This window comes from Salvelinus fontinalis, chromosome 23 (genome assembly GCF_029448725.1).
Source record: "Salvelinus fontinalis isolate EN_2023a chromosome 23, ASM2944872v1, whole genome shotgun sequence".
Taxonomy (NCBI): Eukaryota; Metazoa; Chordata; class Actinopteri; order Salmoniformes; family Salmonidae; genus Salvelinus; species Salvelinus fontinalis.
In genome coordinates this window covers 39813992-39838256 of record NC_074687.1, presented here as the reverse complement: position 1 = coordinate 39838256, position 24265 = coordinate 39813992, and the positions used below count along the sequence as shown (strand labels likewise).

General features: G+C 42.8%; 1 protein-coding gene and 1 non-coding gene across 5 annotated transcripts in view; both read left to right on the top strand.

Moving 5' to 3' along the window:
- Nucleotides 1–23778, top strand: part of LOC129821315 (sodium-driven chloride bicarbonate exchanger-like) — a 42077-nt gene extending 18299 nt beyond the window's left edge. For 3 of the 4 annotated variants that reach the window (XM_055878843.1, XM_055878840.1, XM_055878842.1), the window contains 25 exons: nt 797–878; nt 2369–2512; nt 2956–3094; nt 4447–4607; nt 4897–5085; nt 7449–7540; nt 9712–9869; nt 10187–10274; nt 10370–10516; nt 10631–10728; nt 11333–11507; nt 11730–11863; nt 13098–13343; nt 13507–13612; nt 14054–14215; nt 14636–14749; nt 14870–15031; nt 15326–15577; nt 15767–15835; nt 18348–18521; nt 18788–18910; nt 20546–20613; nt 20736–20840; nt 21274–21310; nt 22260–23778. In XM_055878843.1, the coding sequence (XP_055734818.1) occupies nt 797–878; nt 2369–2512; nt 2956–3094; nt 4447–4607; nt 4897–5085; nt 7449–7540; nt 9712–9869; nt 10187–10274; nt 10370–10516; nt 10631–10728; nt 11333–11507; nt 11730–11863; nt 13098–13343; nt 13507–13612; nt 14054–14215; nt 14636–14749; nt 14870–15031; nt 15326–15577; nt 15767–15835; nt 18348–18521; nt 18788–18910; nt 20546–20613; nt 20736–20840; nt 21274–21292 (3207 nt within the window). In that variant the 3' untranslated portion in view covers nt 21293–21310; nt 22260–23778. Of the gene's footprint in view, nt 1–796; nt 879–2368; nt 2513–2955; nt 3095–4446; nt 4608–4896; nt 5086–7448; nt 7541–9711; nt 9870–10186; nt 10275–10369; nt 10517–10630; nt 10729–11332; nt 11508–11729; nt 11864–13097; nt 13344–13506; nt 13613–14053; nt 14216–14635; nt 14750–14869; nt 15032–15325; nt 15578–15766; nt 15836–18347; nt 18522–18787; nt 18911–20545; nt 20614–20735; nt 20841–21273; nt 21311–21955; nt 22004–22259 lie in introns of all 4 variants that reach the window. The other variant, XR_008754294.1, reaches the window with a different exon arrangement.
- On the top strand, nt 18007–18082 carry trnaa-ugc (transfer RNA alanine (anticodon UGC)). The gene has a single exon. It is a non-coding gene; the product is annotated as a tRNA-Ala (tRNA).
- Nucleotides 23779–24265: the final 487 nt, after the last annotated feature.

Sequence of the window (24265 nt, the reverse complement as noted above, 5' to 3'; positions counted from 1 at the left end):
GGTGACCTGGCTACTACGTGCATGATGCAGCTCTGAGACAACAAGCGCGGTGTGCCGTTCTGATTAACCGCATTGTGATCAGTCTGATTCACTGCACCTCAAAGCAACAGTGCCTAACGAGACTCCTGGGTATTATGGATGGAGTCTGTTTTAAAGCAAATATATTCTCCTGGGGAAGATAATGACTGTGTAATCACTATATGGATTCAACATTGCAATTGTTCCCATTATGGAACAAAATTGCCATCAAGCAATGCACACATTCACTACTACACCACTTTAGGTTTCAGTTGTTGATTGGCTGCTTGGCTGGTATAGAGGCCTGTACGACAATGTGTTTGTCGATTATGACTACAGTATTTTCTCGATTAGTTGAGCAGACTTGCTATTAGTTGCCATGGAAACTGTCTTCTTAAAGTGGTTAGTGTGTTTATTCACTGAGCCCACTATGGAAGCACACAGAAGAGATTGTGTGTCTCAATGGGTTTCTTCCTGGTTACATAAAGATGAAATAATAAAAACAAATTAATAAAAAGGTCAACCGCTATTAAAATGCTCTCTGCTGTAAATATCAACACAAGGACATGCTATCTTAACACCATGGTTCAGACTAGAGATACACCTTTGATTAGGCTTTTCAAGTGATATTCAGTAGCCTAAAGTCACATACAAATTTGACACAACGTTAGAATAAGGACGTGTGAAGAATAGAATAGTAACAAGGACAGACAATTTCTGACCATTTCAATCATCCTCTAACAATAGATACTGACAGAACTCTGTCTGTCCTTCACAGAGAAATGATGAAGAGGCTGTGGTGGACAGAGGTGGAACCCGGTCCATGCTGAAAACCAACTTTGAAAAGGAGGAACTCGAAGGTACACCAACTTTATGAAGTACAATGCCTTGAGGCCTTCATTCAGTTTTGAGGAAGGAAGACTCGAAGGCCACCTACATGGCATCCAGAGAATAGGTTGTTTTCTAGACTGAGGCATCTCCTGTTGAGACAGAGGCTGTCCTAATATGGACTCCGTACCCATGAGACTACAGAGGGTGGCAACGAAAGAGCTGCTTGAGCACACAAAAGCACACAGTAACAAATCAAGAGTCTGCAGAACCATTTATGCTGAGCTTTCAAGGACTTTACTTACAATTCATTTCATCTACATTTCCAGCCATGCATTCATCATAGCACTGAAGGCAGTGATTAGTCCTGATACCCTAGTGTTCGTGGCTGGGATAACTGGGATTGGTTTGAACAGCAGAGGCTGCTAGCTGCCTGGCCGTAGCCCCAGGCCTGAAAGAGCACTCACAAAGCTGTGTTTCTCCCTGAGGAGAGAGCAGGCTGGAGTCAGGGTGGATTACCCTCACACTGTCACAGCACCACATCTATTCAGCCTCACTGATATCAGCAGGGTGACGATCCACCCCTTCTGCCTGCTCATCCTCCCCATTCTGCAGCTCTGGTTGTGTACACCATACGGTTTGTTTTGAGTTTCTAGATGAGAGTTTCTAGATGAGTGTGAATGACTCATCAATTACAGAATATTAGATATATTTATATAACTATTTATACAATAATCATGCACACACGATAAAATATTTGCCATTTACAGATGGTAAAATATACTTTGCAATTGGTGTACTTCACTCAATAGTTAGCTTTTCCTGTATTATTTTGACAACTGTGCCATTTATGTAACTCAGTTTAACAGTAATATTACATTGAATATTAATAAATTTCAAAACTGTTTGATATCAAATATTAGCTTTACATGTCAAATCTGTTCACTATTTTTAGGTGAGTTTTTATTAAATGATTTATTCATCCTACCAGATGATGCTCTAAGTTTTTTTAAAGAGAACTCAAGCCTGTGTGGTACTTCTGTGGCAGATGTTGAAGCTAAAAACATTCCCAGAGATGTATTTTTAGACTTAGACTGATACAAAGTAATGATATCAGTAAAAGGGTTGCATACATGCCAGTTCTTTAATGTCAAAGAGATGTGTGGTAGGTATCGCTCAATGAAATACCAGTCACATGACCTTAGAAGCATGAATCTAGATGATTATAAGATACAGTATATTCATTCAATTTGGTAATGCGTCATTTTATAGCCCTGTGTAAGCTGGTATTTACTTGGTATATACTGTATTGCGTAACAAACTAAGTCAAGTCAATTGTAACCCATAATTTATTTTTTGTGGGCATATTGCTGTTGGAAGTTGACCCATATATACAAACAGAAGAAGCAGACTGAATCAGTAGCTTCTCTGAATGTAATAATTTATCTTCTCGTATACTTCTTACCTTATTCTTCATTATTTTGTCTAATCTTATTTCTCTCTCTGTGATGACTGCCTCCAGGTCACAGGACACTCTACATCGGGGTACATGTCCCCCTGGGAAGGAAGAGCCATCGGAGGCATCGGCATCATGGACATAGACACAGGAAGAGGAGCAGGGAGCGGGACTCTGGAGTGGAGGACGGAAGAGAGTCTCCCACATACAGTAAGTCTTTCCACTCTAGCTGGCTGGCACATTTCAAAGCAGCAGTCAAAGTGTCTGGTACTTTGGGGTAGAACAATGCAATTTTCCTCCTCGTCTGTTCTTACAGTATATCATATTTCTATCATTTTATAAGTTATAGGATTCTGTAATCATATGCTAAGTCTATATGGCTGCATAATGCAATTCAAAAGAGGGGATTCTGTCTACACATTGCAAAAAATATATACATTTGGATTCAAAACTCAACGTATACTCATCAAATATACTCATCAAATATACTAATGACAATAGTAGCTATATTTATTTTTACAAAAGTGAAAAAGTGCAAATGTGCAAAGTTCCCGAAAGTGTATGTGCATAACGTTCTGCAGAGCTCCGTAGTCAGGGAGTGTGTATGGCAGACAGTACTGTAAGTGATGACCTTACTTGACCCTGTGCTTCAGACACGCCATCCCAGAGAGTGCAGTTCCTCCTGGGCACAGAGGATGACGATGAGGAGCACATCCCCCATGACCTCTTCACTGAGCTGGACGAGATCTGCCTGAAAGACGGAGAGGAAGCAGAGTGGAGGGAAACCGCCAGGTAGAGAGTCACATGACACACCCCTGGCCCATCAGCCAATCACGGACAAGTCCATGTTATTACTGAACGCTTTTAGTCAACTCCAACGTGATCCATAGGTTGTTTTTTTACCTGTTGCTTTTTAATCATGCTAAGTGATGAGATTGTTATATATAATATGATTTATGATCTATAATTTATTCCTCATTATAATATCTTAATGTCAGAAACATTAAACAACTGTTACCTGAAAGAGTTAACGTTACATAAAGAGAGATTGTTGTGTAACCTTGGAGATGGGTTATATAAAGCTCTAATTATAAAGACTGCTGCATGAGCAATGCATGGGAGCCCAGCTCTAAAGGAAATGCTTGTTAACTTGTAGTACACAAGCATAATGTCTGGACTGGAGAAATATCCTGTTGTGCAGTACTATCTGTGCTACAGTGCATCTAGATACAAATGTCACGTCACATATTGACTGACAGAGCTTTAGTTGCCATAGCTTGTCAGTCAGTCAGTCGGTCACTCAGTTAGTCAGTCAGTCGGTCACTCAGTTAGTCAGTCCCTGCCACGGTGTACGGTGTTTAGTTGTCCTGTGAATAAAAAAAGGTTTATGCAGACCCAGTGACACTTATTCTGTATTGTCTTGGGAAAGTCACCTGTTGAAGTGTCCTATGGTAAAAAATGCTTTTTTGGATGAGCAAGTCCCTCAGCCGAGCAGCTGATTCCCTTTTTTGTTCAAGCTGGGTTGAAATGCATTTGGGTAGGCTTTTGGGTAATGTCTGATGTGTCCTTGGTGTCCCCATCAGTGTAAGCTGAGCTCTATCAGCACATGGCTTCCAGATGGCTAGACAGCTGGCTGTCATCTATCCCCTGGTCCCTTGGCTCAGTGTTACTGGTCTGCACTCTTAGAAAAAAGGGTTCCAAAAGGGTTCTTCAGCTGTCACCATAGGATAACCCTTTTTGGTTCCAGGTAGAACCCTTTTGGGTTCCATTTAGAACCCTCTGTCGAAACCTGGAACCAAAAAGGGTTCTTCAAAGGCTTCTCCTATGGGGACAGCCGAAGAAACTTTTTACAAAGGATCTCAGGTATTTAACAAGGGAAATTGGGTGCAGGTGTGCTCAGAGCATAGAGATGTATAGAGATCTCTAGTGCACAAAAGCCTGTTAATATGGGCAGCTCCATTTGAGGACTGAAATGTAGAAATCACTACACATCTCTATGGCTCCTGCAATTTTAGAGACAGTTTACAAAAAAGTGCAATTAAAGGAACAGTTAGCGAAAAAGTGTGAGAAAAAACAAGAGCCTTTTCTACAGTTCTAGACCACACGTTCTTTTCTAAGAGTGTGGGCATTTGTGCCTTATACAGGTGGCTGAAGTTTGAGGAGGATGTGGAGGATGGAGGGGAGCGCTGGAGTAAGCCCTACGTGGCCACGCTGTCCCTGCACAGCCTGTTCGAGCTGCGCAGCTGCATCCTCAATGGCGTCGTGCTGCTTGACATGAGGGCCAACTCCGTGGAGGAGGTAGCAGGTACTGTAGAGCACAGAGAGGCATCTGGAATTACCCTGTACACCTTTGTCGTATTCAGTAGTGCATACCGTAGCAAAAGGATTTGGGTGAAACAAAAATCAGCATTTCTTATTGGACAGTTGCAGCTAGGTCCCTCACCGTTTTTGGCTCGTTTGCTTCTGTTCTGTTCCTAGTGAACACGACCCTGTTCGATGATATCCATTGTACAATTGTAAACATTGCAATCGGAATGTAATGGACGGTTTCCTGGTTGCTGTTGAACTGTTGACTGTGTGGTCCTGTTTGTCAGACATGGTGTTGGACCAGCAGGAGACCACAGGTCCACTGGGGGAAGAGGTGAGGAGGAAGGTGAGAGAGGCCCTCCTCAAAACGCACCATCACCAGAACCAGAAGAAGTTGGCCAACCGCATCCCCATTGTCCGCTCCTTCGCTGACATTGGCAAGAAGCAGTCCGAGCCCCACTCCATGGACAAGAACGGTCAGTAACAGGCATCCCTCTGCTTAGGGTTGCATAATTCCTCTAACCTTCCCAAAATTCCCAGGTTTTCTAGAAATCTTAGTTGGAAGATTCCTGGCATCAAGAGGGAATAAGCAGGGAATGCGTGAATCCTCCAACCAGGATTTCTGGAAAAACTGGGGATTCTGGGAAAATTACTCGGAATTCAGCAACCCTACTACTGCTACATTAATGGTTCTAGATGACTGTACGTTTTTCAGTTCTCCTCACTTTGTACTGCTGGTCATAGAAACATTGAAACTGGAAGTAATCTTGTTGTAAGTAGTGCTCTCAGTCATCCCATGTGGATGCTTTTCTCATTCTACATTACATTGTCCATGTATGACCTTCTGCTCAGTGTCTCAGTGTGACTCTCTTCTCTTGTTTCCTTGTGTGTGTGTTTGTTTGTGTGTTTGTTTGTGTGTATACATGGGTGGATGTATGTGTGTGTGTCTGGCAGGCGGTCCATCACTCTGTTCTACCTTTAAGTCCTCCTTCTGGGGCTCATTTATGGCAGCGGGGTCTAGGAGTGACAGGCAGGTCACACCCTGCACCCCATGGCCGCTCTGTTGTCCCCAGTGTGTCTCCTCCTCCATCTCCTCTCCACTCCCGACCTCATCCACCACCCGCCCCCCTCCAGCCACTCCACAACCAGGCCCCAGACCACAGAAACAGGGTCCCAGAACCCAGACTGATATCCAGCCCGTGGACAAAGAGGACGACCCGGACCCAGGCAACTCTTAAACCTTGACAGAACCTTTCTCTACTGCTAGCACTTCCTAAAACATAACTTGTAAAGGTGGTAATCTCAAAGTTGTTTCCATCAGTAAATAGTTAGAGGTTGTGTTTTGTACTTCAGATACTTTAATGAAGTCAGTAGTAGTCCATCAGGTGAGAAAGTGTATAGTATATAGACAATAACTCATATCATATGAGACGTACATTGTATTTTATCGAGCACAATGAGAAATCGGTGGAAGTGACTAGATATAGCGCTCTCAGCGGGGATAAAGTTGAAGGAGCTGCTTGAAAGAGTTGCTGAACTTATCATTGACATTAACATCGACTATATATTCATTTATATCTTTAAAAATTTCAGACTATGTTAAAGTATGGCGATAGGGTGTAGGCCTAACAAGTGTAGAAGATGTTAACAGAACAATATTCAGAAGAGAAAAGGCCCTGAGCAGCGGTGTTCACTGATAATAGGGTTGTGGGTTCGTTTTCCACGGGGGACCGTACGGAAAAAAAAAGAAAAAAAAGTGTCCGCTCATTACCGTAAGTCGCTCTGGATAAGAGCATCTGCTAAATGACTAAAATGTCAATGTAAAATAATAAGGAACCTTTACGTCCTCTTGCGAATGATACCTCATTGAGAATGTCCATCACCTTTTACAGGAATTATGTTTCGGAAGCAAGTTTGCCAGTGTTCCACATGCCAATTTTGAAACATGAAGAACACCCAAAACCCTTTAAGCTAATCATTTGCGGTAATTTTAATTCAGAGTGGTTTGTCACAGGCACATTCATTCTAGTAGAGTTATGCAAAAGCTCAATGAAAGAGCGGCAACAGTGAGTGCGTGACTAATAAACAAGACCAGTGCCCATGTTAGTGACGGCACCCTCCTGCTCATTGCAAGTTCTAACATTTACATCTAAAGGGTTTGTCGCTGTGGTGTTTCTTCATGGGCAGCAGCAGCTGACTCTGTAAATTGCTTTTAGACTTAGCCCTCTCATTGACTTCATGTGGAAATATGAGTCGAAATGAACCTTTGCAAGGCATGCTTTTATTTCTGATTCTCTTGATTCAGATGCAACCGTTAGTCACTGGTAGTTTCCACTGGCTTGTGAACGGATCAAACACTGAAATTAGTATTTATCTGTGCCCTTCACAAATGAAAATTAATCCTTTGGATTTAAATCCTTCTTGCTCTACTCTGGCAGCTGTGGGCTAATTTCGTGTTTGCGTCGGTCAGTCTCCTTGACACAATGATAATGGCGAAATCCTAATGGACAAGCTTCATCCACCCATCCTCACCAAGGCCATCCATTACTTCCATCCTTCACCATGCAGCCACTCTTAGGCTTGATCTTCTGTCCTCTCTTGGGATCTGCACTAAATAAGGGTACTTTGCCAATGTCTGATAAATCCCAGATTACTTCAACCTTAGAGTGCAAATCTATAGATTACCAAAGCATTTTTGGTCATTTTGGTAGGCCAAGAGCTCTCTCTCTCTGTGATTTATTAACATTGGCGCCTGCACTGCCATGAAACCTTGGTGTTGGTCTGATATAGAGGTTTTAGTAGTTGACTTATTGGTCTCTGTCATCTCTGTTTGATCCAGGTCAGGCGATTTCTCCCCAGACCTCTCTGCCCGTCCCCACTGATGGCAAAGCTGAAGTGAGCAGAGAGAACAGCGCTGTGGACTTCAGTAAGGTACAGTAAGACATTCTTACTATCAGGTCCCCCCTCTTATTCATTATGCTTTAAAGGCAAAACCAATCCTAGATCAGCACTCCCAAGTCTGAGACGATTTATGAATATGGGCCTTGACGTACTAGTATACTACAGTACGACATACTCAATATACCAGCTCTGGCAGTTCAAGTGTGTATGAACACAGTAATCTGTTCCATTTTTATTGATTGTTTCTATGGATTGCTTGAAATAATGGTTTCAACCATCAACTATTATTATAACCATGCTACAAACATAGCAAGCCAGTCATCTCACTCACACTGCCAGTAGTAGCACTGTAGATTATAGTAGGACAGCAAGAGTTTCCCTTACCTCTGAATCCTACAATGATAACCTTTTGTCAGTAACCTTTTGTTCAGAGCCTTTTGCTCTTGTTCTGGTACTTTATTTGAGCTGCCTATGTCACACCCTGGCCTTTGTTATATTGATTTTCTTGATTAGTTTAGTTAGGTCAGGGTGTGACATGGGGGATGTTTGTGTGTTTTGTCTAGTTTAGGGTGTGTGTATTGTTTAGGGGGTTTTGTAGAGTGTATGGGGTTGTGTTCAGTGTAGGTGTTTAGGAAAGTCTATGGTTGCCTGATTTGGTTCTCAATCAGAGACAGCTGTTTATTGTTGTCTCTGATTGGGAGCCATATTTAAGGCAGCCATGGGCTTTAGGTGTTTGTGGGTAATTATCTATGTTTAACGTTTGTAGCTTGTGTGTGCACTTTTGTTTGTAGCTTCACGGTCGTTTGTTGTTTTGTTTTGTAAAAGTGTTTGTTTTCGTGTTTCGTCATCTCCATTAAAAGAAGATGTACTCATATCCCGCTGCGCCTTGTTCCGCTTATTATGACGATCGTGACAGCCTAATGTGGTTGAACTTGCCCCAAAAGCAAAAAAAAAAGAAAAGACAGTGTGATCAAAATCAAACCAGAATTAGAATACAACCGGATATTTTTAGACAAAGCTTAATGGAGAGTAATGTTTGTCCCGGATGTTCTGGATGTTTGAAATGCATATTTAACGTACTTAGGCCTACGTATATTTGAACTGTACACTATACTGATAACACAACCATTAACCTCAGTGTCGTGACAAGGGCTGGTCTAGTGGTAGTGCTGGTACCCTCGGACCACACATTGTCCCTGGAGGCATGGGTTCAACCCTTGACCGTGCTACTTTCCAGTCTATGTCCCAATCACTTCTTCACTGTATCTATGAACATAAATAATGTATTTAACTCAGTATCTGCCGCATGTCATTATCCATACTCCTCAGTCAGGAGGCAGAAGCCCATATTTATTGGCCCATGATACTATTAAAATTACATTTGCTAAGTGGATCAATCTGTTCCACATTGCATGGGATGAGTTTTGCTGAATACCATCACTACATGATATTCTTGTTATGTTAGCAGTTAGCATGGTGTTTATAACTGGGACTCTGATGCCCCTACTGCTTCCACTTAATGTTACAGCACTTCCATTTGACGCAGTGCAGCTCGAAAGCAGACAGACAGACAGGATCGCAGCAGAATAGTGATAGGAGGATCAGTTAGCAGGCAGTCAGGCAGGCTCAGGTCTGGATGGACGTGTCGCTGCGGGGGCAGACAGGGTATCAAGGAGATGATAACCTCTGGAAATGTTATGTAACTGATAATACCACTTTAGGCTGATGATGGCAATCTGCTGTAATATTTCATCATAACACATGGTTAAATGTATGTTGTGATGGTAATGTTATTAAATATATGAAATAGGGTCCAGTTGGCCAATCTATTATCTATCTTAAGCCATTAACAGGATATTAATTACAAAAACACATAAGGTTCCAAAATTCTGGTAACTATCCCAAAATTCTCAGGTTTTCCAGTACCGGTAATCCTGGTTGGACAATTCCCCGAATCAGGAGGGAATAAGAAGGCAAATGGAAATCCAGGGAATTTGGTGAAAGTTACCAGAATTTTGCAACCCTAGTCACAGCAGGGATCAACAGTAGGGATTCAGTTATATTTGTTTTGCGAAGGTATTTCATACATCTGCATTTCTTTTCCTATGAGTTGTGATATTCATAAAGTAAAATGCACCATTTAGACTTCAGTCTAAAAACGCTCAACTAATGACTGCGTATTCTATCCTGCGTCCGTGTAGATAGACCTCCATTTCATGAAGAAGATTCCGCCGGGAGCGGAAGCGTCCAACGTGTTGGTGGGCGAGGCGGAGTTCCTAGACAAGCCTGTGGTGGCGTTTGTGCGCCTCTCACCTGCGGTCATGCTCAACGGGCTGGCTGAGGTCCCCATCGTTACCAGGTTAGAAATACTGTGTCAAAATTGCAGTAACTTTCTCAAAAATCCCAGGTTTTCCAGAAATCAGGGTTAGAAGATTCCCTGGAATCAGGAATAAGTAGGAAATCCGAGGTATCCTCCGACCTAGATTCCTGGAAACCTGGGATTTTTGAGAAAGATACTGAAGTTTCGCAACCCTACTTCCAATTAGTCTGTCATTATGGTCTCCTGTCTATGACTAACGTTATGGCCTTCTTAATCCTTTTTGGATTGACCCGAACTGTCTCTTCACCGCTCTGTCTGACTCTTATTGTGGCCCTCGTTTTATCTACCTCCGTTAGGTTCTTGTTCATTCTGCTGGGGCCTCTTGGGAAAGGGCCACAGTACCATGAGATTGGCCGGTCCATTGCAACTCTCATGACAGACGAGGTAAGACGGCCTCTCCAGTGGTGAACATAGTTGTTGGGCATGACCGAACGAACCAGTCAATTAATGACTGAATTTCCATTCTTCTTCGTTCCAAGGTTTTCCATGATGTCGCCTACAAAGCGAAGGACCGCAATGATCTGATTGCTGGAATCGATGAGTTCCTTGACCAAGTGACTGTCCTGCCACCGGGGGAGTGGGATCCCTCTATAAGAATAGAGCCACCAAAAAACGTACCGTCTCAAGTGAGTTTAGCCCCTTCATAAAAAACAAGTCTTTTGTCAGTGAACACACAAATCACAGCAATGTCTTTCATGTGAAAAAGGAAAGAAATAACAGATGTGGTGTTTGAAAAACAGGAGAAGAGGAGGAGTGCAGCACAGTGCGGCACAGACCCAGGGGATGAAGAGGAGGAGGACGAGGGACATGGGGGTCCGGAGCTGCAGCGGACAGGACGGTAGGTGGGTTGGTGCAGGGGGGATGTTACCAGGGACTTAGAGAGTGTGTGCTATGGGAGCCTGGATGTATATGTGGTTGTGGTTGTGTATTATGTGGTTGTGTGTTATGTGGTTGTGTATTATGTGGTTGTGGTTGTGTATTAAGAAAGAAAGACGGATAAAAAAAAGGCTTCTCTCCTGCTTTTTGAAACATCTATCTACGGAACATTGGACAGAGGCCAGGTTTGCCATTGCCACTGAACTCCCTCCCAGGTGACTGTGTGCAGTTCATGCAAAGGTTTCCATAGCAACCTACTGCAGTGAGCTCCCAATTGCCATGGCTATATTCTGCAACAGGGGCATTAGCTCATGCTAAGTCATCCTCACGACTGTGTCTATTTTATGCACTTTAAGTAGTGTGAGGAGAGTAACACATTAAGTCCAGGTGTAGAGGGGGAAAATAAAAAAAGAAAGGCTCCAGCTACAAGCTGAATGCACACCTCACCACGAGACAGCAGGTTACCCATGTGGTTGTAGTTTCATTCAATCATTAGGAAAAAAATGCAATACATAACCGTATTAATGCAATCCACTATTTTCTCCATGGCGTTATAATATTTCCAGATTCTGTGGTGGTCTCCTGTTGGACATCAAACGCAAGGCGCCACACTACCTGTCCGACTACACAGACGCTGTCAGCCTGCAGTGCTTGGCCTCCTTTCTCTTCCTGTACTGTGCATGCATGTCGCCTGTCATCACGTTCGGGGGCCTACTAGGAGAGGCAACAGAAGGACGCATAGTAAGACACCATGGTCTCATCCCAAATGGCTCCCTATTCCCTACATAGTGCACTACTTTTGGGCCATGGTCAAAAGTAGTGCACTGTATAGGGAATCGGGAGCCATTTGTATGCAGCCCATCCCTTTCGAATACACAGTGCTAGAATGAAAAAAACGATTTGAGATTGATTGAAGTTCAGCTTTTCTTACTAATAGATTTCCTCTGCATTTGTTTCCCGCAGAGTGCAATCGAATCGCTTTTTGGCGCCTCAATGACGGGAATAGCCTATTCCCTGTTTGCTGGCCAGCCACTCACCATTTTGGGCAGTACAGGGCCTGTACTGGTGTTTGAGAAGATATTGTACAAATTCTGCAAGTAAGTTTGAGTTAAACACTGTCGTTGTAATTCTATAACACCCATGTGATGAATCATCTATAGCCCACTGCTCTCAGGCCATTTCTGTATCTGTACCCACAGCTCAGATAATCTGGGATTAGATTGTGTTATGATCTTCTGTCCTTATAACAATAGCAATATAGGATGACCGTGTGCTATCTATAAGTGATATCTATATCCTTAAATGGTTCTTCGGCTGTCCCCATAGGAGAACCCTATGAAGAAACCTTATTGTTTCCAGGTAAAACCCTTTTGTGTTCCATTCCATCGACCTGAAACCAAAAAGGGTTCTCCTATGGGGACAGCCGAAGAACACTTTTGGAACCTTTTTTTTCTCTCAGTGTACTGCCAAAATACATGGATCATTTAATGATCTATACTTCTTTAAAGTATTAAAATAACATAATGACGGGCTCAGATACACCATATTCTGCAGGTAGATAGATATTTACAGGTAACTGCCAGAATAAAGGAAACACCAACATAAAGTGTCTTAGTAGGGCATTGGGCCACCGAGCCAGAACAGCTTCAATGCACCTCGGCATAGATTCTAAGAGTGTCTGGAACTCTACTGGAGGGATGCGACATCATTCTTCCACCAGAAATTCCATCATTTGGTGTTTTGTTGATGGTGGTGGAAAACACTGTCTCAGGAACCGCTCCAGAATCTCCCATAAGTGTTCAATTGGGTTGAGATCATGCTCATCAAACCATTCAGTGACCACTCGTGCCCTGTGGATGGGGGCATTGTCATCCCATGGAGGCATAGACATGGTAGACGGAATAATGGCCTGCCAGCAGTTTTATACATGACCCTAAGCATGATGGGATGTTAATTGCTTAATTAACTCAGGAACCACACCTGTGTGGAAGCACCTGCTTTCAATATACTTTGTGTCCCTCATTTACTCAAGTGTTTTCATTATTCTGCCAGATATCTGTAGAAAGTGCATATCATATCCCACACATGTTGTCATATATGAGGTGGCAGGTAGCCTAGTGGTTAGAGTGTTGGGTCAGTAACTGAAAGGTTGCGAGGTCAAATCCCCAAGCTGATGAGGTAAAAAATATAACGTTCTGCCCCTGAACAAGGCAGTTAACCCACTGTTCAAAGGCTGTCATTGTAAATAAGAGTTTGTTCTTAACTGACTTGCCTGGTTAAATGAAAAGTGTAAAGTATTAGATTGCAGTTATGTTTTAACTCTCTCCTCAGGGAGTATGGATTATCCTACCTCTCACTGAGAACCTGTATAGGGCTGTGGACAGCGTTCCTCTGCCTGGTCCTAGTGGCCACAGACGCCAGCTCCCTGGTCTGTTACATCACACGCTTCACAGAGGAGGCCTTCGCCTCGCTCATCTGCATCATCTTCATCTACGAGGCCTTGGAGAAGCTCATCCACCTGGGGGAACACTACCCCATCAACATGAACAACAACCTGGACAAACTCACACAGTACTCGTACGTTTGCACTCACTCCATTGAAAGTGCCTTTTTAATCCAGAACTAGGCATAATCTGTGTCCAGGAAAACATTCCTTAGAGTTCTGAACGAAAGTAATATCTTGATTTGAGGTGATTGTGACGGAGGGATTTGACGGTGAAGTGTTCCATTGTTTCTATAGGTGTTCATGTGTTGAACCTCCGGATCCAAGCAATGCCACCGTACGGTACTGGGAGCAGAACAACATCACTGCTTCTGAGGTGTACTGGGAGGCACTCGAGGTTAAGGTACCGTAGACGAGTGTCTAGTTAAATCTGTGGAATCTGTGGAAAGGATCAAGCAACATTCAGAGGAGTTAATCTGGGTCAGGTCTCGTGTTCCCGAGAAAAAACCCTAGCCTTCTAGTACATGAAGGACAACAGTTTGTGGTTTAATAAACTGAATTAGAGAACAAAAACAGGTGTTCCGCACAAAGTGGCATACTCTCCCAGATGGAGCTGGTCCTGTGCAGAAGATTAAGGACATGTGGTGGGCTGGATTATTCTGGATTACCCCATGCCAAATCACCATAAAAGCACATTTTTAGTATTAATGTTGCTTTTTGTGGACAAGGGATGCTCTTAATCCAAGGCCTTCTTAACCAAAAGGATTTTGTAATTGACTGCATTGTCATGCACTATTAATTCCACTTGTAGTAGGGCAGACCAATCACCCTCCTGTTGTTGCAGGACTGCATGGAGAAAAGAGGAGAGTTTGTGGGCAGTGCCTGTGGCCCTCACGGACCCTATATTCCAGATGTTCTCTTCTGGTCCGTGGTTCTCTTCTTCTCCACTGTCTTCATGTCAGCTTTCCTCAAAGAGTTCAAGTTCAGCCGTTACTTCCCCACCAAGGTGAGGCAACAGACCCAGATCCTACTGTAATCCCACTGGTTTCTACCTATTATGCGTGTGTAGACTGCAGACGAGGTTTCTGTCCTTCTGCTGAGGTTTACGGTGTAGTGGAGCACTCTAGTGGTCATATGTGAGTACTGTGTGATTATGGTAGTTCAAAGCAAATTAGTAATAAAACAAGGTTTTTAATTAAGAAATGTGTCACGCCTCCCCCACTTTCTTTGGATTCTATCATGATTTATAGGAGAACCCGATGCTTATCCCGATGCTTAGCCCCCCCTTTTTGACGGAGAATTGAATCCACGACCATGGTGCTCAGTGTTTGAGTGCCCTGTGCAATCTGTGATTGATATTGAACAATGACATAGATGGTCCCTGTACTAAGACCAGACGGTTGACATGCACCCCTCTCTTGCACAGTTGAGAGCTGTCATCAGTGACTTTGCTGTGTTCATCACCATCTTTACCATGGTACTGGTGGACTACGCCTTAGGGGTCCCATCTCCAAAACTAAAAGTCCCCAGTGTGTTCAAGGTGAGCTATATAACAAAGTATTACAAGATGATTATACATTTTGACTCAGAATACTGTACACCATGGACATGTGCCATGCTATGTAGATGCAATATTTAACAACAATCCAAATCCTTGTAGCCGACTAGAGATGACCGTGGTTGGTTGATCAGCCCGTTAGGCGGCAACCCTTGGTGGACCACCATCGTAACAGTGATCCCTGCTCTGCTCTGCACTATCCTCATCTTCATGGACCAACAGATCACCGCTGTCATCATCAACAGGAAGGAGCACAAACTAAAGGTATTGTAGGATACTGTAGTGGCTCAGCTCAGCTCATACGGGAGGCTTTGTTCACCATAACCTGAATGTCCACTTTTTAGTTGGCTTTGATTTGGTGCATGTGTAGTTGATTGTCAAATAGCGTCCAGTACTGGTTGATATGGATTGAAAAAGTCCCTTTCAGAAATCTCTTTCTACTTGGGGAATTAGTTAACATTTTGACAATATTTTCCTGAACTTTTATGAAATGTTGCCGACGCGGAATATTGAGTAGTGTATTCTCAGTTGTACTGTATTGTGTTTCCCTCCCCACAGAAAGGCTGTGGGTACCATTTGGACTTGTTTGTGGTGGGTGTCATGCTGGGGGTATGTTCCATCATGGGTTTGCCCTGGTTCGTGGCTGCCACCGTTCTCTCCATCTCCCACGTCAACAGTCTGAAGCTGGAGTCGGAGTGCTCGGCCCCCGGGGAACAACCCAAGTTCCTGGGCATCCGCGAGCAGCGCTTCACTGGCCTCATGATCTTCCTACTCATGGGCTGCTCGGTGTTCATGACCTCTGTGCTCAAGGTCAGATAGCTTCTCTCGTCTCTCATGCACACGTTGTATTTATTTTGCACCCTGTGTATTAGTCTGCAGTGTCTCAAAGTGGACCGATATTTTACACCACGTTTTGTATAGTTGAATCTCACTTTTCAACCATTTCTTGGTTGATGCTTGTATGACCGAATCATTATATAATGTCTCTTGTCTCTTTAGTACATTCCCATGCCTGTGTTGTATGGAGTATTCCTGTACATGGGAGCATCTTCGCTCAGAGGAATACAGGTAGGAGATCACTAAACACACTCAGATGCAGTTTCTGTACAGTACATGACATTCATAGTCAACATTGACTTGTAAGGTGCAGGGCCGTGGTCGAGTGGGTAACAAGCCAGGCACAAGCGACATACACTGAGTACACAAAACATTAAGGACACCTGCTCTTTCCATGACATAGACTGACCAGGTGAATCCAGGTGAAAGCTATGATCCCTTATTGATGATCCCAATGCTGCTGGGTTTTTCACTCTCAACAGTTTCCAGTGTGTATGAAGAATGGTCCACCACCCAAAGGACATCAAATCAAATCAAATGTTATTTGTCGCATGTGCCGAATACACCTTACAGTGAAATGCTACCTTACAAGCCCTTAACCAACAATGCAGTTTTAAGAAGAATAAGGGTTCGTTCCCGGGCTGTGTCACAACTGGCCATGATCGGGAGTCCCATAGGGCGGCGCACAATTGGCCCAGTGTTGTCCGGGTTAGAGGAGGGTTTGGCCGGGGGGGCTTTCCTTGGCTCATCGCACTCTAGCGATTCCTTGTGGCGGGGCGGGCGCCTGCTGGCTTCCAGGTTAAGCGGGCGGGTGTTAAGAAGCGCGGTTTGGGTCATGTTTCGGGGGACGCATGACTCAGGTCGCCTTCCGAGCCCGTTGGGGAGTTGCAGTAATGAGACAAGATCAAAATTGGGTAGAAAAAGGGGCTAAAATACAAAATATAAGAGTTGAGAAAGTATTAACTAAATTAACTAAAGTAAAAAATAAAAGGGGAACAATAAAATAACAATAACGAGGCAGCAGGTACCGTTACCGAGTCAATGTGTGGGGGTGGCAGGTTAGTCAAGGTAATTGAGGTAGTATGTACAGTACCAGTCAAAAGTTTGGACACACCTACATATTCAAGGGTTTTTCTTTATTTGTATTATTTTATACATTGTAGAATAATAGTGAAGACATCAAAACTATGAAATAATAGATATGGAATAATTTAGTAACCAAAAAAGGGTTCAACAAATGAAAATATATTTCCGGATTACTGACTTTCAAGTCTTAAAGCAGGGCTTTCCAACCCTGTTCCTGGAGAGCTACCTTCCTGTAGGTTTTCGCTCCAACCCTATTCTAGCACACCTGATTCTACTAATTAGGTAGTTGATGAGCTGAAATCAGGTTAGTTACAACTGGGGTTGGAGTGAAAAACCTACAGAAGGGTAGCTCTCCAGGAACAGGGTTGGAGAGCCCTGTCTTAAAGTAATGATGGACTGTTTCTCTTTGCTTATTTGAGCTTTTCTTGCCATAATATGGACTTTGGTCTTTTATCAAATAGGGCTATCTTCTGTATACCACCCCTACCTTGTCACAACACAACTGATTGGCTCAAATGCATTAAGAAGGAAAGAAATTCCACAAATGAACTTTTAACAAGGCAAACCTGTTGAACTTAAATGCATTCCAGGTGAATACCTCATGAAACTGGTTGAGAGAATGCCAAAAGTGTGCAAAGCAATCATCAATGCAAATAGTCCGGGTAGCCATTTGATTGCCATGCGGTAGCAGAGAGAACAGTCTTTGACTAGGGTGGCTGGAGTCTTTGGCAATTTTTAGGACCTTCCTCTGACACCGCCTGGTATAAATGTCTTGGATGGTAGGAAGCTTGGCCCCAGGGATGTACTGGGCAGTACTCACTACCCTCTATAGCACCTTGCAGTCGGAGGACGAGAAGTTGCCAACCAGGCGGTGATATAACCAGCCAGGATGCTCTCGATGGTGCAACTGCAGAACTTTTTGAGGATCTGAGGACCCGCGCCAAATCTTTTCAGTTTCCTGAGGGGGATTAGGCATTGTCATGCCCTCTTCACGACTGTTTTGATGTGTTTGGACAATGATAGTTTGTTGGTGATGTGGACACCAAGGAACTTGAAGCTTTCAACCTGCTCCACTACAGCCCCGTCGATGAGAATGGGGGCGGGCTTGGCCCTCCTTTTCCTATTGTCCACGATCATCTCCGATGTCTCTGGCCTCCTCCCTATAGGCGGTTTCGTCGTTGTCGGTGATCAGGCCCAGCCAACTTGACACAACTGCGGGAAGCATTGGAGTCAACATGGGCCAGGATCCCTGTTGAACGCTTTCGACACCTTGTAGAGTCCATGCCTGATGAATTGAGGCTGTTCTGAATGCAAAGGGCCCCGTGTGGCTCAGTTGGTAGAGCATGGCGCTTGCAACGCCAGGGGTGTGGGTTCGATTCCCACGGGGGGCCAGTACAAAAAAAGTATGAATGTATGTACTTGTAAGTCGCTCTGGATAAGAGCGTCTGCTAAATGACTTAAATGTAAATGTAAATGCAAAGGGAGGGGAGGGAGGGAGGGGGGGGGCTTGTAAGGCTGTCCCAGCACACTTGACCTACATCTAAAGCTAATTTCACAAAGACCATCTGAGGACATTAAAACACAGTACAGAAACACATAAACCGGAATACAATGGTCCTGAGGTTGTAATGTAATCCATTGTTCTATTGCTTATCAGTTATTTGACCGTCTGAAGCTGTTTGGCATGCCAGCCAAGCACCAGCCTGACTTCATCTACCTGAGACACGTTCCCCTGAGGAAGGTCCATCTCTTCACCATCATCCAACTCAGCTGCCTGGTCATGCTCTGGGTCATCAAGACCTCCAATTATGCCATCGTCTTCCCCATGATGGTTAGCAAACATCTTTCTGCCTTATACAGTAGATTCATCTGGATGGGGTTATATGCCAAATATGCGAAGGCAATCTGAGTACATAGCTTTATTTGGCTGTTTTGTAGATTGAAGTAAGACAATGTCTTAAGTTATACATTATGAAACCTAGATGCCTTGATGCGCTACAGAAACAGGAGATGGGCTGCTGCCCTACGGCTGGGACAAAAATTACTTCTGCAGATGATTCTGTCTGTATAGTAATGTAGAGTTTGTGTTCCTTGCAGGTGTTGGCTCTGGTGTTCATTAGGAAACTGATGGATTGCTTCTTCACCAAGAGAGAGATGAGCTGGCTGGATGATCTAATGCCAGAGAGTAAGAAGAAGAAACTGGAGGATGCTGAAGAAGAGGTATGAAACAGTGGAGGCTGCTGAGGGGAGGACGGCTCATAATAATGGCTGGAACGGAGCCAATGGAAAGGCATCAAACACATAGAAATCATGTGTTTGATTCATTTGATACCATTCCACTCATTCTGCTCCAGCCATTACCACGAGCCCATCCTCCCCAATTCAGGTGGCATCAAACTCCTGTGGTATAAAAATAGCATCAAGGAAGATTAGCCCTTTGGTGGGCTAAAATAAACCCTAAAAATCAATACATAACACTAATATGCCATATATCTATCACGTTTCAAGGAGGACCCAGATACAGACAGTTTCAAAGAAACAAAAGTTTATTTCTAATACAGGGGCAGGTAAACCAGGGGTCAGAAATCCAGAGAGGGTGCAAAGGGTCCAAAACGGCAGGCAGTCTCAGGGTCAGGGCAGGCAGGGATCAATAATCCAGTGAGGTGGGGCAAGGTATAGAATGGCAGGCAGGCTCAGGGCAGACAGAAGGGTAAAAACCGGGAAGGACTAGAAAACAGGAGCAAGAAACAGACAGGAGCAGGGGAACAAACGCTGATAGGTTTCACTAACTGGCAACAGACAAACAGAGAACACAGGTATAAATACACAGGGGATAATGGTGAAGATGGGCACCTGGAGGGGGGTGGAGACAAGCACAAAGACAGGTGAAACAGATCAGGGAGTGACAGTACCCCCCTCTAGGGGTCGCCACCTGGCGTCCTACCTGGGCGCATATCTGGTTGACCGGGGTACCGGCGTTGGAAATCCGCGATGAGGCCTGGGTCCAAGATGTCCCTGGCGGGACCCAGCACCTCTCCTTCGGGCTATAACCCTAGTAGTTGTGGGGCAATAGCGGCATGACATCCGGCTTGACATTCTTGGATCCCGGCCGGGAGGAGAAGGAGAAGTTGAACCGGGTGAACAGTAGGGCCCACCTAGCCTGCTTGGAATTGAGGCACTTGTGGAGATATTACAGGTTCTTGTGGTCGGTCCACACAATGAATGGATGTTTTTCCCCCTCTAGCCAGTGCCTCCTCTCCTCCAACGCCATCTTCACACTGAGAAGCTCATGATTCCCCACATCGTAGTTCCTCTCCGTGGCGTTGAAGCGGTGGGAGAAGGCGGCGCAGGGATGTAACTTCAGGTCCAGGGGAAGCCAGGGTGCTGTAGCCCCGGATAAAGTGGCGATAAAAGTTGATGAATCCCAGGAAACGTTGCAGCTGTACTCTGGACATAGGCTGGGGCCAATCCACCACCGCTCTCACCTTCCTGGGATCCATCTATACACTCAATGCAGCGATGATGTAAACCAGAAAGGGGATTGTGGATCGATGGAATTCGCACTTCTCTACTTTTACAAATAGCTGGTTCTTCTAGAGGGCGTTGGAGAACCTGTTGGAGAGCAAAGGTTTCACTAATAATTGGGAAGATGGGCGACACCTGGAGGAAGGTGGAGACAAGCACAAAGACAGGTGAACCAGATCAGGGTGTGACAATATCAGTAGATCATTTTTACTTGAGATATGTAACTTCCGTTGTAATGGTTCATCTCTGCGTGTGTTTTAACAAATGTATTACATAGAGTACTAGATATCACTAGTATAACAAGTTCTTGTTGATTTAATTATTCCTAAGGAGGAGGAGCAAAGTATTTTGGGAGAGGAAGATGGAGTAGTGCAAGTGCCGTTAGAAGGATATCAAAAGTAAGTTATCAGCCATTGTGAGTGAAAAAATATGAATAGAATCACACTTCATGCTTCATTAGTAGTCAAATAGTTTAGTGATTGTTGTGAATTATTACGCATGATTATGTCTTGTTTTCTAGGAGTGAATCCGCACTCAACATCACTGATGAAATGTCCAAAGGCTCTTTTGGAAACACGTGGAATGTCAACTCTGACAACTCTAAAAAAGAGCTAGACTCAAAAAGGTATTGAATTGCCTCAGTCGTGTTCATCCGAAGTCAACACATTGATGTTGAAAACATCTCTTTGTTTTTTTCTCTTCTGTCCGTCTGTATAAAAAATGTATTAATATGAATCCGAATTTAAGATACATGCATGTAACTCAAACTTTCTTGCTAATTTCCCTGTGGCATCAGTTCATTTAGAATATCTCAATTTAGGATTCCTCCTCAAGTGTATTTGTGTCATAACCCATTAAAGAAACACATAACATCTATGTACCATTGAATCCATAGAATGCCTCATATTTACCAAGTGTAATGTTCAGATAAAGGATTTTTAGGATATTGATACTGTAAGTCAATGCTGCTGTAAACAAAATGGCTTGACGGTACATTTCAGAGCTGATGAGTTGTTCCATTTCTTGACTGTATTTTCCCATTCCATCTCTATCATAAGTTCCCTTATATCCTCATAGATGCTGAATCCCCCAAAGGTAAGCGTCTGATCCCCGTGCCCTTGCTTGCTCATCCTTAGTCTGTTTGATCAGTTTTTTGAGAAAAAAAATTAAATCATATTTTTATCTTTGCATGATATGAGGCAGGACAGGAAAATGTAAATTTTTTAAATTGATCATTTGGTTGAAACTAGATGCTGCTTATTTTGCATTCTACAAATTGTCAAGTTACATTATAATTGTTTTACTTCATCAACACTGAGAGTGCACAGCTCTTAGGAACTCTTTAATGACTGCCGGTGTTAGGCAAAGGTAAACATTATGGATGCTAAATCCATTACCTTTCCGCTGCTTGCAATATAAACCCTGCATATGACAGCCAGTGAAGAGTAAACATGCGCTCAGCTTAAAGTGACATGACTGAGACAGCAAGGATGTAAAGTGCATGTAGGAGCCATCTCTGAATGATGCTAACTGTATCAATCAGTCTCTGCTAGCATGCCATTCATCCTTTGACTGTATGCCTCAGCCAATGGCTGTGAAGGGCAGTTTGACAAGGAGCATTACAGTACAGCATGCTAGCTGTAGGCTCCGATACGCAACAGCTAGAGAGTGACTTATTATTAGTACATCTCTCCTGAGAACTGCTCTTCCATGAACATTGTCTGAGTTGTTACCCTTCAGACCCCATACCTCTCAGCTGCCTGGAACATACAGTACAATACTATACATGTGAGTGGATTCGCATGTGGTTACTAAAGCATGTCAAATATGAACCTAATGTTAATGTAAAGCCCCTTCCCAACTAAGACATCAGTTGATGATACATTTGGGGGCAGTTTCCCGGACACTGATTAAGCCTAGTCCTGGACTAAAAAGCATGCTCAATGGAGAAACTTCATTGTTGGAGCTGGACAGCTGATCGGTATAAGCTATGTTCTGAAGCTGTATACTTGAAAGCACTAACGGCCAGTGTTTATACCCACAGCTTATCCAAGAACAGTGGAAGGAAACAAAAGAAGAGGAGAAAGATGCAGAAGGGCTGCTTCGACAGGGAGTCAAGTTTATGACGTTTCCCCCTTCACTGTGTTTTAAACAAATCAATATTGTGTGCCACAGTTTACCATTCCTTTATGTTTTGTCTTGTAAATCTTTGGGTGTTCAAAAGCTTAATACAGTATTTTTTAGTTGACGTGTCCAAAACTGCTTCTTTGTGAGGCAACCTAAAGACATTTATTTATTGTATGTATTTTGTATGTTTTTGTATTTTTTCCAGTATCATAATATTACAGTTGTTTGAAATTGATAAATTATCCAACTAGAAAAATAATCAATTTAAAAGTTTGTGCAATACTGCAGTTAAAGACTATTAAAGCAAATATATATATATATATATATATATATATATATATATATATATATATATATATAATTGATGAATTCATCTAGGCAAAGTCAAAATGTACTTTATGCATGAAGTTTTATTTAATGAAGTATTATAAAATATACTGCATCTGCTTGAATTTCAAAACGCTATAAAGGCGAAGAAAATCTACAGTATCTGTGTTTGCGCATTCGCATCATGATTTCAGCTTTTTGCAATTGTCTTTAAGCTTTGAATATTGTTAAAATGTATTACTACCAGGAGATTAGTTGAAAATAGCTTTTTTATATTATTTATGGTTGGCAACATGTTCTTGTACAAAGAGCAAGCATTGCATTGAGCGTTTGAATAGTAAAAAGCCTGACCTAAGTTGTAGAATACTGTAATGCATATCAATAGATAGTATTGAAACAATGTTAAAGAAGAATATAAAATCCTGGCTTTAGTTTAAATCAAAATATTTGTTTTCATAGTCATACTGCCAAAGTTGAAATAGTTGCAGTTATTGCAATATATCAATGTTTTTCAAGCTGCAAAGTACATGCTTGTGTTTCATTTTATGTTTGTTGTTTGTCATGGGCCATCGTGTGTGCCCAGGAATGATTGTCCATTCAATAACTAAATATGAAGCTCAACTAATACTTGAAGGTGTCTACTAAAGGGCGACATACATGGCTATAGAAACAATTGCAATAGCACTTTTTCTAGAAGGGGAAAATGTATAGTATATTTATTGTTATAACATTTTTGAAACTATTTCCTTTTTACAATAACAAAAATGTATTTGTTCACATATAATTAGCTATGCCTATTTATCTATAATACATACCTGTTGCTTACTTTTAAAGTATCAGTATCTGCAAAATATTTTAAAATCTCTTGTTGAACATTTCTAGTACTACTCGTTACTAATTTTACTTAGCTCGGAATTCATTTGTTTAAATAGTCACTCAATCAGTTTTGTTTGTGACATAAATCATTGTAAGGAAACATGGCACTGGAAAACATTGTGTTGTTTCTGCTTCTAAGTTGTTATTGGTCTTTAGAGCTGATGTATTACTGTTTATGATGCATCTTGTATATGTACATTTACTATGAAACTATAAACCTCAAATGTAATACATTTATTTGAACATGTTTCTTTTCCCCATCAATATCATTGCATGCTGTTTGGAGTGTCTGATATGGGCTTGACACTTCAACAAATGCCCCCCCAAAATAACCTTCATTCTTATTTTGAGAGAGTTTCTAGATTCACTTTGTAAACTTTGACTTCCGAGATAGCCAAAGCGTGTCCAAATTCCAGTGAAGAACGGCAGTGAGGGTCTACTTTGAGTTGGCCAGTCAACCGTATACACTAGGTCAGGTCACTTACACTGTAGGTGAGAGTGTTTGACAGCAATCCGCTCAACTGAGTCTTCCGCTACACTCACAGCCACATCTGCCATGTGAGCATGAGGTTGGATAACGAGGTTGGATAATGAAGTACACATGCTGAAGTCATTCAGTGCAGGAACTAAATTTGCCTGGAGGTAATACAATATGACTTCCCTTGAACATACTATACAGAACACAACGTCATCCTCATCTACAGAATCTACTTAGCTTTT